At 45.7% G+C, this 13,284-nt stretch overlaps 1 protein-coding gene across 2 annotated transcripts in view; it reads left to right on the top strand.

The window, feature by feature from the left end:
* Window positions 1-13,284, top strand: part of LOC144694544 (cartilage acidic protein 1-like) — a 286,667-nt gene that overhangs the window by 113,177 nt on the left and 160,206 nt on the right. For both annotated transcript variants that reach the window (XM_078565103.1, XM_078565102.1), the window contains exon 3: window positions 6,090-6,226. In XM_078565103.1, coding sequence (XP_078421229.1) covers window positions 6,090-6,226 — 137 coding nt within the window. The remainder of the gene's footprint in view (window positions 1-6,089; window positions 6,227-13,284) is intronic.

The following is a 13,284-nucleotide window of genomic DNA, read 5'->3' as shown; positions in this document are numbered from 1 at the left end:
CTACACCTTCCTACCTCTTATCCTCAATCTAATTGTCAGAGTTTTGCTCGGACCCCAGAGGCCACGTCACCTCAGATTTGCAAGGCTTCCAAGTTCATCAAAAACCAAAACACTGCAGGTGTCGGAGATCTGAAATAAAAACAGAAAACGCTGGGGAAAACTGAGCAGGTCCGGCAGCATCTGTGGAAGGAGAAACGGACTCAATGCTTCCGAAGAAGAGTCATGCTGGTCCTGAAGCATTAACTCTGTTTCTCTCTCCACAGGTGCTGCTGGGCCTGCTCAGTTTTCCCAGGATTTTCTGTGTTTATTTCATTCCCTAATGTAACTGCTTTCCATGCCAAAGCAGAATTATGTGACACTCCATCTCTGGTGCGTGACCCGCCACCGCCAACTGGTCACCATAGTCCACCTGCTGACCTCCGAGAAGCTGGGCCAATCCCATCATGCACTTGTTGCAGAGAGGGAAAAGCAACCTGATTGCAAGAGGAGCGCTCTGGCCGCCAGAAGGCCATCAGCGTAGCCACAAGCGACTTGGTTCAGTTTGGCTGAATTATGTGCTTTATCCTCTTGAGCATGAAGCCGCACCTCGTAAAGAATGAAATAGATACCGTCATTGGCACATGAAAACATGCAGCCGCCACTGAATTGTTCTCCATTGAAATTGGAATCCCGTCTGTTCTGCTGACCTGTGCCACAGAGTCATAGGGCCGAATTTTGCCGTCGGCGAGCAGGGGGCGGAACCCCCGACGTCACCCCGCCCCCATTTAAATTTTCAGGAAGGCGGGGGCGCAGCAAAACCAGCTGTGTGCCCGCCGACCTGTCAATGGCCAATTGAGGCCATTGACAGGATCATTTAACCAATTAAAGGACCTGCCCGTCCAACCTTAAGGATGGTGGGCCGGCCAGGAGCCCCGGCGGCAAATAGAAAAAACATAAAACCTCATGCAGCGGCGGGATGGGGTTTCATGCAGGGTTTTAAAAATTGTAATAAAGTTGTTCTGTGAATTATGAACATGTCCCAACTCATGTGACAACATCACATGAGGGGGCATGTAAGGGATTTTTCTTTTCTCTATTTTTAATAGTTTTAAAAGTCGAGGCGATCTCCCTGAAGCTACACTTAGCCTCAGGGAGATGTGCGCTCTTTCGTGCGCATGTGCGAAAGAGCACACTCTGGCTTTTAGGGATTTCCCCCCCCACCGCCCGCACAGGGAGCACATAGTGCTTCCCGCCAGATGTCATGCACTAGGACACCTAGATCCCTCTGAATCTCAGAGCTCTGCAATCTCTCACCATTTAGATAATATGCTTCTTTTTTATTTTTCCTGCCGAAATGGACAATTTCACACTTTCCCACGTTATATTCCATTTGTCAGATCTTTGACCACTCAGTTAACCTATCTATGTCGCTTTGTAGCCTCCTTATGTCCTCTTCACAATTTACTTTCCTACCTATTTTTGTGTCATCACCAAATTTAGCAACCATTCCTTCGGTCCCTTCATCCAAGTCATTTATATAAATTGTAAAAAGTTGAGACCCCAGCACTAATCCCTGTGGCACACCACTCATCACATCCTGCCAACCAGAAAAAGACCCATTTATGCCAACTCTCTGCTCCCTGTTAGCTAGCCAATTTTCTGTCCATGCCAATATGTTACCCCCTACACCATGAGCTTTTATTTTTTGCAATAACCTTTGATGTGGCACCTTGTCAAATGCCTTCTGGAAATCCAAGTATAGTACATCCACCCTTTTATCCCTGGCATATGTTAATTCTTCAAAGATCTTCAGTAACTTGGTTAAACATGATTTCCCTTTTACAAAATCATGTTGATTCTGTCTGATTGCTTTGAATTTTTCTAAGTGCCCTGCAATAACATCTTTAATAATAGCTTCTAACATTTTCCCTATGACAGATGTTAGACTAACTGGCCTATAATTTCTTGCTTACTGTCTTCCCTGCCTTTTTGGATGAAGGAGTTTACATTTGATATTTTCCAATCTACTGGAACATGCCCCAAATCTAGGGAATGTTGGAAAATTAAAACCAACGCATCAACTATCTCAGGTCCCGCAGCATCTGTGGAGAGAGAAACAGATCTAACGTTTCAAGTCTGTTTGATTCTTCTTCAGTGCTCGAAACGTTAACTCTGTTTCACAGAAGCTGCCAGACCTGCTGAGTTTTTCCAGCATTTTCTGTCTTTATTTCAGATTTCCAGCATCCGGAGTTTTTTGCTTTTACCTTAACGTCAACTATCTCACTAGCCACTTCTTTTAAGGACCTAGGGTGAAGTCCATCAGGGCCTGGGGATTTGTCAACCCACAGCCCCAACCATTTGCTAAGTACCACTTCCCTGGTGACTGTAATTTTTCCGAGCTTCTCCCTCCCTCCCATTTCCGAATTTACAGCTATTTCTGGAATGTTGCCTGTATCCTCTATTGTGAAGACCGATGTAAAATATCAGTTCAATTCATCTGTCATCTCCTTATTTTCCATTATCAATTCTCCAGACTCACTTTCTATAGGACTTTGCTCACTTTGTTAACACTTTTTTTTAAATATCTCTAGAAACTCTTACTATCTGCCTTTATATTTCTAGCTAGCTTTCTCTCGTACACTCAGTTTTCCTTCTTCATCAATCTTTTGGTCTTTCTTTGCTGTTTTTTATATTCTGTCCAATCTTCTGACCTGCCACCCATTTTCTTTAAGTTTGAAACTGTCTTTAACTTTTTTAGTTAACCACAGATGGTGGGCTCTCCCCTTGGATTTTTTCTTTCTCGTTGGAATGTATCTTTTCTTTGCATCCTGAAATAACCTCTTAAATGTCTGCCACTGCATCTCTATTGACCTATTCATTAACCTAGATTACCAGTTCACTTCAACTAACTGTGCTTTCATGCCCTCACAATTGCCCTGATTTAAGTTTAAAATACTAGCCTTGGACCCACTCTTCTCTCCCTCAGACTGAATATAAAATTCAATCATCTTATGATCGCTGCTGCCTTGAGGCACCTTCACTATGAGGTCATTAATTAATGCTATCTCGTTGCACAATACCAGGTCTAGCACAGCCTGCTCTCTGGCTGGTGCCAGAATGTACTGTTCTAAGAAACTATCCCAAAAACATTCTAGGAATTCCACATCAACGCTACCTTTGCCCATTGATCTTTCCAGTCTATGTGCAGATTAAAATCCCCCATGATTATCGCCGTACCTTTCTGGTAAGCTCCCATTATTTCTTCCTTTCTACCCCATCCTACTGTGTGGCTATTGTTAGAGGCGGCTGTATACCACTCCCACGAGTAACTTCTTGCTTTTATCTTGACGCATCTCTTCCAGAACTGTTTCTACGTCCTGTTTTCCCGAACTTAGGTCATTCCTCTCTCTTGTTCTAATATTATCATTAATTAACAGAGCCACACGTCCACGTTCCCCTAGCTTCCTGTCCTTCCTAAATGTCACGTACCCTTCAATATTCAGGTCCCAATCTATGTCATCCTGCAGCCATGTCTCTGTAATGGTTTTCAGATCACAGAATCACAGAATCAGAATCACACAGTGTAGAAGAGGCCCTTTGGCCCATCGATTCTACACTGGTAGTAATCCAGGGGTTCTGCGTTTTAACTTAGTACCTAGTTCTTCATACCCTCTATGCAGAACCTCTTTCCTAGTTCTACCTAAGTTGTCGGTACCTACATGGACCATGACCACTGGATCCTCCCCCTCCCACTGCAAGTTCCTCCCCAGCCCTGAGCAGATGTCCCAAACCTTTTCACCGGGCAGGCAACACAGCCTTCTGGACTCTTGCTCTTTGCTTCAGAGAACAGTGTCAATCCCCCTCACTACACCGTCCCCTACTACCACTACATTCATTTTTGCTCTCCCCACTAGATTGGCTTCCTGTACCATGGTGCCATGTTCAGTTTGTTCATCCACCCTGCAGCCCCCCACTCTCATCCAAACCACCTGAGAGAACCTCAAATCTATTGGACAATCGCAAAGGCTGAGGCTCCTGCATTCCTGCCCTCTGGGTCCCCTTACCTGCCCCCCGTCACAGTCGCACCCTTCAGTCCCTGACCACTGACCAAATCAGAAGACCCTATCCTAAGTGCTGTTACTGCCTCCTGGTCCAAAGCATCCAGGTAACTATCCCCCTCCCTGATGTGTGGCAGTGTCTGCAGCTCAGCCTCCAGCTCAATAACTCTGAGCCGAAGCTCCTCGGATCCCAAACGCTTACCGCAGACGTGTTTGCCGTGGATCACACTGGCACCTGGGAGCTCCCACATGCTGCAGCCTTGATGCATCACCTATCCTGCCATCCTTAATGTGTTATAATTAATTACTCAATCATATTATTCATTTACTTATTTTCCTTTTTTTTAATAGATTTTATTAAGTTTTCCACCAGTTTGTATACCATTTTAAACCTTAGGACTGGAACAGACCTTAACCACTACCAGGATACTCACCAAACAGTTAGCTCCTTTCCCTGTAGTAGAGTAAAAACCAATTCCTATAGGGTGAAAAAGGTAGAAAAAGCAAAAAGAAAAGAGTGGAATGGAATGGGCTGGATGGACCAGAGGATCGTTTCCTGTTCCTGATTGTCTCTGTGAATCACTGTCCTCAAGGGGTGACTCAGGAGGAAGATAAGGAAGGGAACAATATTGGCTCTAATTTTCCTTCATTGTGCACAGCCTGTTGCACGGTTCTGTGATTCAGATAGTTGCGTGACCACTTACCAGGACAACTTCGAGTGAAGATGGGAGGGGAGGCAGCAAATCCATTTAGTTTGACTTGGTTCAGTGTACTAATCACATCGTTTGGGCTAAATTCTCAATTTTAAATAGGGGTGAGTACTCTCTGATAATGCAACTTCCCAAACTCAATTTTTAAACGGTGAGACGATCAAACCATTCATCTCGGTTTCTTCCTGTAGCCGGTGACTGATATTTTGAAGCACAGGGAATACTGAAAATAAATCATCTGACGTAATAAATTATTACTCCTCTGGCTACAAGGATGTGATTGAACTGATTGCTTGGCATGAAATATAAAGTGGATTTTCAAAATAGATGATACAATTCAGTGAACCTGAATAGCAAGCTGTCACATTATTGTCACATGACTTGTCAATGTCAATGCATGTTTTCCTCCAAAACATGAAGCCTCAATCCTGTTCTTTAAGTTCTTAATTTCACTATTGTGAATGCTGTTCTCAATAACAAAGTGAGATTCTCTCAATGGTGTCCTGGAAGGAGCCTAACTCTGTATCTAACCCCGTGCTGTACCTGTCCCGGGGAGTGTTTGATGGGGACAGTGTAGAGGGAGCTTTACTCTGTATCTAACCCCGTGCTGTACCTGTCCTGGGAGTGTTTGATGGGGACAGTGTAGAGGGAGCTTTACTCTGTATCTAACCCTGTGCTGTACCTGTCCTGGGAGTGTTTGATGTGGAGAGTGTAGGGGGAGCTTTACTCTGTATCTAACCCCGTGCTGTACCTGTCCTGGGAGTGTTTGATGGGGACAGTGTAGAGGGAGCTTTACTCTGTATCTAACCCTGTGCTGTACCTGTCCTGTGAGTGTTTGATGTGGACAGTGTAGAGGGAGCTTTACTCTGTACCTAACCCTGTGCTGTACCTGTCCTGGGAGTGTTTGATGTGGACAGTGTAGAGGGAGATTTTCTTTGTGTCTAATCCTGTGCTGTACCAGCCCTGGGAGTGTTTCATGGGGACAGTGTAGAGGGAGCTTTACTCTGTATCTAACCCCGTGCTGTACCTGTCCTGGGAGTGTTTGATAGGGACAGTGTAGAGGGAGCTTTACTCTGTACCTAACCCTGTGCTGTACCTGTCCTGGGAGTGTTTGATGGGGACAGTGTGGACTGAGCTTTACTCTGTATCTAACCCCGTGCTGTACCTGTCCTGGGAGTGTTTGATGTGGACAGTGTAGAGGGAGCTTTACTCTGTATCTAACTCCGTGCTGTACCAGTCCAGGGAGTAGCTTGATACTAATATTGATTCTGAAAGATTAGTAAAATTCCAACTCACCCACATCATTCAATTCGTCCATGATGACTGCTGTATTTTCTTCCAGGCATGAGCACATATACCGATAAACTCTTCAAGTTTCGAAATGGAAGGTGGGAAGACATCCTGAGTGATGAGATCAACGTCCACAGAGGGGTCGCTAACCGTTTTGCTGGCCGGTCTGTGGCATGTGTGGACCGAAAGGTAAAGGAACTTCCACAGTATTGCATTATATTCTAGCCTGTGGTGTCCTCTCTCAGATAGGTGTGCTGAAGCAGACAGAAATGGTCTTCCCTCACACCCCATGTTACACCCAGTTCCACAGCAACAACAACTTACATTTATATAGCACCTTTAATGCAGTACGGTGCTGCGCAGGAGCGACGATCGAACAAAATTTAACACTGAGCCACCTAAGGAGATATTAGGACAGGTGACCAATCGCTCGGTCAATGAGCTATGTTTTAAGGAGGATCTTAAAGAAGGAGGGAGAGGCAGAGAGGTTAAGAATTCCAGAGCATAGGGCCCAGAGGGAGAGTAGGGCTTAGAGGAGGGGAATTCCAGAGCGTAGAGCCTAGAGAGAGAGCAGGGCCTAGAGGAGGGGAATTCCAGAGTGTAGGGCCCAGTAAGTTGTAGGCATGACCACCAATGGTGGAGCAATTAATATCACAGGTGCGCAAAAGGCCAGAATTTGAAGGGCACAGATACCTCAGGCTCCAACATATTATCTCGAAATCAGCTCTCACCTGGGTGTAGGAGTCTGTGAGAATCCAAGGTCACACCACATCTCAGGAAAGAGCTATTGGCTTCGGGTTGGCTGCACCACAGATTTATTAGATAGACACCAGGACTTAGCTGGTTAAATTATGAGTTCAGGCTGCATAAACTTGGCTTATATTTTCATGCCATGCTTGAATCTGCCTCCAGCGCACTTTCAGGCTGTGCATTCCAGATCCTAACCATTCCCTGCGCAAATTATTTCTCTTCGCATGTCACCTCTGCTTCATTTGCCAGTCACCTTAAGCCTGCGTCCTCTGCTTCCAGCAATGGGAACAGATTCTCCTTATCTGCTCCGTCCAGACTGCTCAAGGTTTTTGAATAAATTTGGAATTCTGTGCTCCAAAAGGTGATGGGTGTTGGGACAATTGGGAGCTTTCAAGGCTGAGGTGTTGAGTAAGGGTTTCACGAGCTATGCAGCAAAGGTGGGTGAATGGAGTTGAGGTGTGGATTAGTGAGTCACAGAGCAGGCTGAAAGGCCGCCCCCTGTTTCTTTTGTTCTAAAGACAAGGATTGTGTAAAGAAGATGAGCATGTGGAATAGTTCATGTATACGCACCAACATGTAGGCTGGAATCTAGTTATTGTAACAGGAGGTTTTGATAATTCTGTTGATCTCATGTCTTCTAACTATTTACACGTGACCTCAATCGTGCCAAAAGCCTTCACATAAAATTTGCAGCCGGTATAATCTTGAAAATTATTTTGAGATGGATGTAAATATTCTTTCTCGATATTCTGTTTCACGACTAAGAGGAATACTCACCGTCAAGGTCCGGTGAAGGCTGTGTCGACATCTTCAGTAGACCCATCTTACAATCTGACTTCAGGTCAATGTGGTTCCAGTGGCTAGCACTCTTAACTCTTCAATCAGAAGGTCGTGGGTACAAATTCCACTTCAGGACTTCAGCACATAAACCAAGACTGACATTCCAGTGCAGTGCTGAGGATTGGATGATAAACTGAAGGCCTGTCCACTTATTCAAGTGGCCACAGAAGATCTCCACTGTATACAGGGGAGATGGCGGTGTAGTGGTAACGTCACTGGACTAGTAATCCAGATGCCCAGGCTAATGCCCACCACGGCAGATGGTGAAATTTGAATTCAATAAAAAATATGGAATTTAAAGTCTGATGATGACCATGAAACCATCGCTGATTGTTGTGAAAACTCATCTGGCTCACTAATGCCCTCACCTAGTCTGGCCTACATGTGACTCCAGATCCACAGCAACTGTCCTCTGAAAATGGCCTAGACAGACGCTCAGTTCAAGGGCGATTCATGGGCAACAAATGCTGGCCTTGCTAGCAACACCCATAATCCCACGAAAGAATTTAAAAAAAACTATTTGAAGAAGTTGAGTCAGTGTCCAGGCCAACATTCCTCTCTCAGCCGACACCACGAGATTAATGGATCTCACACTGTGCTGCCTATGGCATCTTCTGCACTGCATTTAAAAGGGTTTTTTTTTTGCATGTGACGTGCTTGAGAATTGGGATAAGGTCAATGTCAAAATAAACCTTTTCTCACTCTCTTTCTTGGGACTAAACACTCCTTACTTCTTAACCTAGCTCCCTCCTACAGGCTTTTAAAGCTCATGATTGTCATCAGCAATCACTAATACTTGCTTTGTTTTGTCTTTTTTTTTTACTATTTGTAACTGGAATTTGGGTACTGCTTGGAAAAGCTGTATTTAGTATTCATCCTTAGTTGCTCTGGCAATGATTGCCAGTTGAGTGATCATTGTTTGATAATTCGCAGGATGCGGAGATTCAACCACGTAGTGTAACATGGTCACCTGTAGGTCAGAGCCATAGACCTAGCAACATGCCTTCCCTAAAGGGCATGAGTGCTCGAGTGGGTTTTCAGAACAATCCAGCAACTCTCGTCGTCATTTATTTTTCTCGTGTGAGCCCACAAATTGCCGCATTTATTGAATTCAGTGTCACTTTGGTGAGCTGACAGCACCTGGGTTGCTAGTTTAGTTGCCATCACAGCTACGCTGTTGTGTTATAAATATATTTTCTCTTATGTCACATTATGCTCCCTCCTTCTCATCAAGTCTTCTGGCCTTGGGTGTTTCTTCACTCTACAGTGGCAGAGCGCCCACATGATTAGCAACTCCAGTGAGTCAGGTTTTGGATTAGGCTGTTAGCGATGTTGATGGCTTGCTGCTCTCACTCGCTGTGCCAGTGTAGACATGGTACAACGAAACTCAAAGATTATTAAACATTTTTTGATCACATTAATTTACGAACAAAGAAGGGATATTTTGTGCAAAAAAAATACTCCCACTAGATTTTGCAACCGCTTTAACACTGTTAATGTGGTAATTAAAATTTTAATTCACACAGTTATTGTAACTACACACTGTTTCATTATGATGCAAATTGATATTGCCCTTGTAATTAGTATTAATGAAAATATAAAATGGTTCTTCTTATTGCACTGCTAATGCTCTGTAAATTAATAGGAATAAGATGTGTTATAATAGGAAATATCTCAGTGAATGAAATCAGTAAGTTTGGTGGATACAGGTGCATTTGGAACCTTGTCCTATTGGGATTTCACTGGAGAGACCTTTTCCCGAGAGGCAACACATTTCCCATTTCTTGCTGAGGAGGCCAGTTTCCGTGGGTAACACGGGAGCCTCGTCATGGACAAGAGGGATTGTTTCTTTGTGGTAAAACGCTTGCAGGAATGGGGCTCTGCGCCGAGAATGTAGCAGTCTCCCTGCAGAGACCTTTCACTCCATAGAACCGGAGAACCGTAGAAAAGTTATGGCGCAGGAAGAGGCCGTTCTGCCCATTGTGTCTGTGCCGGCCAAAAAAAGAGAAATTAGCCGCTCATTTTAACCCCACCCCCTAGCGCCTGGTCCGTAGCCTTGCAGGTTACAGCACTTCAGGTACAGATGCATGTGCTTTTGCCCCTTTGACACTTTGACCCCTGCTAAATTGAGGCTTTGCCATGTCTTCTTTATTCTTTCATGGAATGTGAACGACATTGGCAAGGTCAGCATTTGTTGCCCATCCCTGTTACTTGCAGGACAGTATGGGCAGGGGATCCCAACCAATGGATTTGATGCCTGAGGTGGGATCTCTTGCTTGCAAGGCAACTGACAGAAACAAGTACCTGCTGCCCTCCAGCATTGTCAAACCACGACGTTGCCATCCACACAAACTACAAAGACCATTTGTTTCCAAGGCAGTGTATCAACGAGCTGCCAGAAGGAATAGTCACAGCCCCATCATTTGAAATCTTCAAGAGCCATCTTTAGATTACTTCCATTTAAAAGTTTTCATGATCAGTGCTACCATCTCAGCAGGTCATGCCGGGCTTAGCGAGCGCAACCCATATAAACGTTGGTGGAATACGGATAGTAGTCTGTTAGGCAGACACACCTAAAGCATAGAATACAATCATAGAAAGCGTATGGCACAGTAAGAGGCCACTCGGCCCATCTTGCCTGCACCGGCTGCTAAACGAGCCACCCAGCCTAATCCCACGTTCCAGCATTTACTCCGTAGCTCTGCAGGTTCCGGCACTTGAGGGTCCATATCCAGACGCCTTTTAAATGAGTTGAGGATTTCTGCCTCTACAACCCTTTCAGGCCGTGAGTTCCGGACCCCCACAACCCTCTGGGTGAAAAATTCTTTGCATCTCCCCACTAATTATTCTACCAATCACTTTAAATCTATGCCCGCTCGTCACTGACCTCTCTGCTAAGATGCCCGCTCGTCACTGACCTCTCTGCTAGGCCTTTCTATCTGGCCATTCCATCTATAAAGCAGAAGGGGAGGAACCCTCATTGTGATAAGAATAAAACTCTCTTCTTAAAACACTCAATGGGCAGAATATTGCCCTTGTCAGGTGGGCATGCGCCCGACCCGAATGAGGGTAAAATGACACATGGTGACGTCGGGCAAGGGTCCTGCCCTCACCGCGCACTTGTGCGATATTGCAGCTGGCGGGCGCGCCTGGGAGCCCAGTGGCCTTTGCATTTTCGGCGAAGCCTCATCCACGGGCAGAACGAGGTTCCATCCAGCGATTTAAAAAAAAACGAAAACTTTTCGCACTCCTGTTTGACCCGTCCCTGCTCACGTGATAGAGTCGCACCAGGGGATGTGTTTTCGTTATTTTAAAATCCTTTTATTTATATTGATTAAAAACCTTCAGCTCCCTGAGGAGAGATCGGTGCCTCGTGGGGCTTTGACTGCACACGCCCCCCTGCACATGTGCGAACATCAGCGCTCGCGCTCCTGCTGAACCCCCCCATCCTGGGCAGTCGCCGCAACGCACGATTCACCACGATCCGGGTGGCTGTCAATTGTTGGCGGCCCCGATCGCAGGCGGTGGTCGGTTTCTTGGCTGCTCCCAGGCCTGACCGATGAGGGCAACGTTCTGCCCAGTATTCCAAAAGGGGCAGCAGGGACCCAGAAGTGAAAGATTGGAAACGTAGGACACAAAGAAATCATGTTCGCCAGCTCATCGTTTAGGATATCCACAATCAAAACCCTCTGCAATCCATAGGATAACTGTGTATCTTGGAAGTAAGCGGGCATCCTTGTTGGAGAGCTACATAGCTCATCAACAGAGCTGTCAGCATAGAAATGGAATTGATTCAGAAGGAGAGCTTTGTGAATCATTCTTCTTGATTGCGATTTTGAACAGGCATTACAGCAGCATAACAACCAGGAATTGGATGACAGATGTGCCTTTCTCTACAAACATTTTTTATAGAGTTTCAAGATCTGTCAAATTGCGTAACAGGACAGTGAAGGATGCGAAGGCACAGTCACTTGGTGCCTTGAATATGAATCTTGAGTAATTAGTGCCACAGTGTGATGGAGATACCAGCGCGGTGTCGCTTAGGCTCTCTGCTGCTCGCACTCGAATCCCTCCCAACCCCCAAGCTCCTCAAAGGTCTTGCAACCCTTCCCTGACCCTGAGACTCTGTGGTCAGTGGGACAGGTCAATGTTGTCAGAGATGGAGGTGGTTGGGTGGGTGGGTGGTGTCAGGGCTGAATTGGGTGTGTGTGTGTGATCAATTGCAGTTGGGTGTGCGACAGTCCGTCAAGCACAGCTAGCCCAGTGACAGCTTCACTCATACGAGCGACGCCTCCTCGCCGCACGCCAGAGCTGCTTTCTGCCGCTCGCTAGGCTACGAGTGTTTGGGAAATGAGCAGGAGCTGGCGATGTGATTGAGGATATGGCCATTGCTGTGATTTTTCACCCTCCTTGTGGAATGTCACAGTTGCTGTGAAACCTCATGAGTTGAGCCTTTGAACGTGAATAGTGCGACTGCAGATTGATTCAGTGTCCCACATGGTCACTTGCACCTATTAATTCAGGCACCGACTCCACTGAAGGCAGTGACTCGTGCTGTAGTGTCGCCTCCTGGATATTGTAACCTCCTTATATCTGGCTGAAGTGGCCATTCTTTATGTAAGCCTAGGGAGCGACTGTCAATAAATCAGTAGGGACAGTAGCATATTGCTAATGTTGCTAGGCTAGGCCTGGCTGCAATGCTGTAGAGATGTGAGCTCAAGTCCCATTGTAGGAATTTAAATTTAATTAATAAATCTGGAATGAAATGCAGGTCTCCTTAATAAAGATCTGATGGGAGGTCGTTGACCTATCTCCACAGATGCTGCCTGACTTGCTAAGCATTTTCCAGCATTTTCTGTTTTTTATTACCTTAACATTAGAGCTAAGTCATTGAGGGTTTGTGTCAGGGATCGCTTCTTTATTCGAAGGGTAGTGAAAATCTGGAATTCACTCTTTACGAGGTTGTGAATGATGGTGGTCAATTGAGACCAGGATCAATAGATTTTTATTGGATAAGGGTTTCGAGGGTAATGGAGCGAAGATGGAAAACTGGAGTTGGGATGCAGATCATTCACAACCTAATTGAAAAATGGAGCAGGCTCGAGGGGCTGAATGGCCTCCTCTTGTTTTGATATTCCTGTGGTTCAACACGCATGTTGTGTGGAATCAGTGCTGATTGCAGCTGTGACAGTCAGTCAGGGTGCTGCAACTAGTCTCAGTTTTCAGTCTTGGGTGAGGGGGTATAGCCTCTGGAGGATTTCCACCCCTTACTCAGTGACCTCTGCTGCAAGATGCATTTACAGGAGAACATCAGGCTTGCCTCTGTTGCAGCCTTCGAGAGCTCACTAATCACAGGGTCACAGGAAGAATGGTTTCCTCGAGTGTTGACCAGAGAGATCCTAGGCTCTGTCTGACAAGGAGCTCTAGCAAAGGTCAGGAGAGAATGGGATGAATTAAAATGTTTGTTCGTCTCTTAGGCATCAGCTGTGGTTCAGTTGGTAGCAATCTCACCCCTGAGTCAGGAGGTTGTGGGTTCACAGACCCACTCCAAAGATTTCAGTTTAAAATCGGGGCTGAGGGAGTGCTGCACTGTTCAAAGTGCCAACTTTCAAATGTTGTGTAAAGCTGAAGCCCTTTCAAGTGGATGCGAAAGATCC

This window comes from Cetorhinus maximus, chromosome 20 (genome assembly GCF_964194155.1).
Source record: "Cetorhinus maximus chromosome 20, sCetMax3.hap1.1, whole genome shotgun sequence".
Taxonomy (NCBI): Eukaryota; Metazoa; Chordata; class Chondrichthyes; order Lamniformes; family Cetorhinidae; genus Cetorhinus; species Cetorhinus maximus.
The sequence above is the reverse complement of the archived record's forward strand: the minus strand, read 5'-3'. Positions and strand labels throughout refer to the sequence as shown.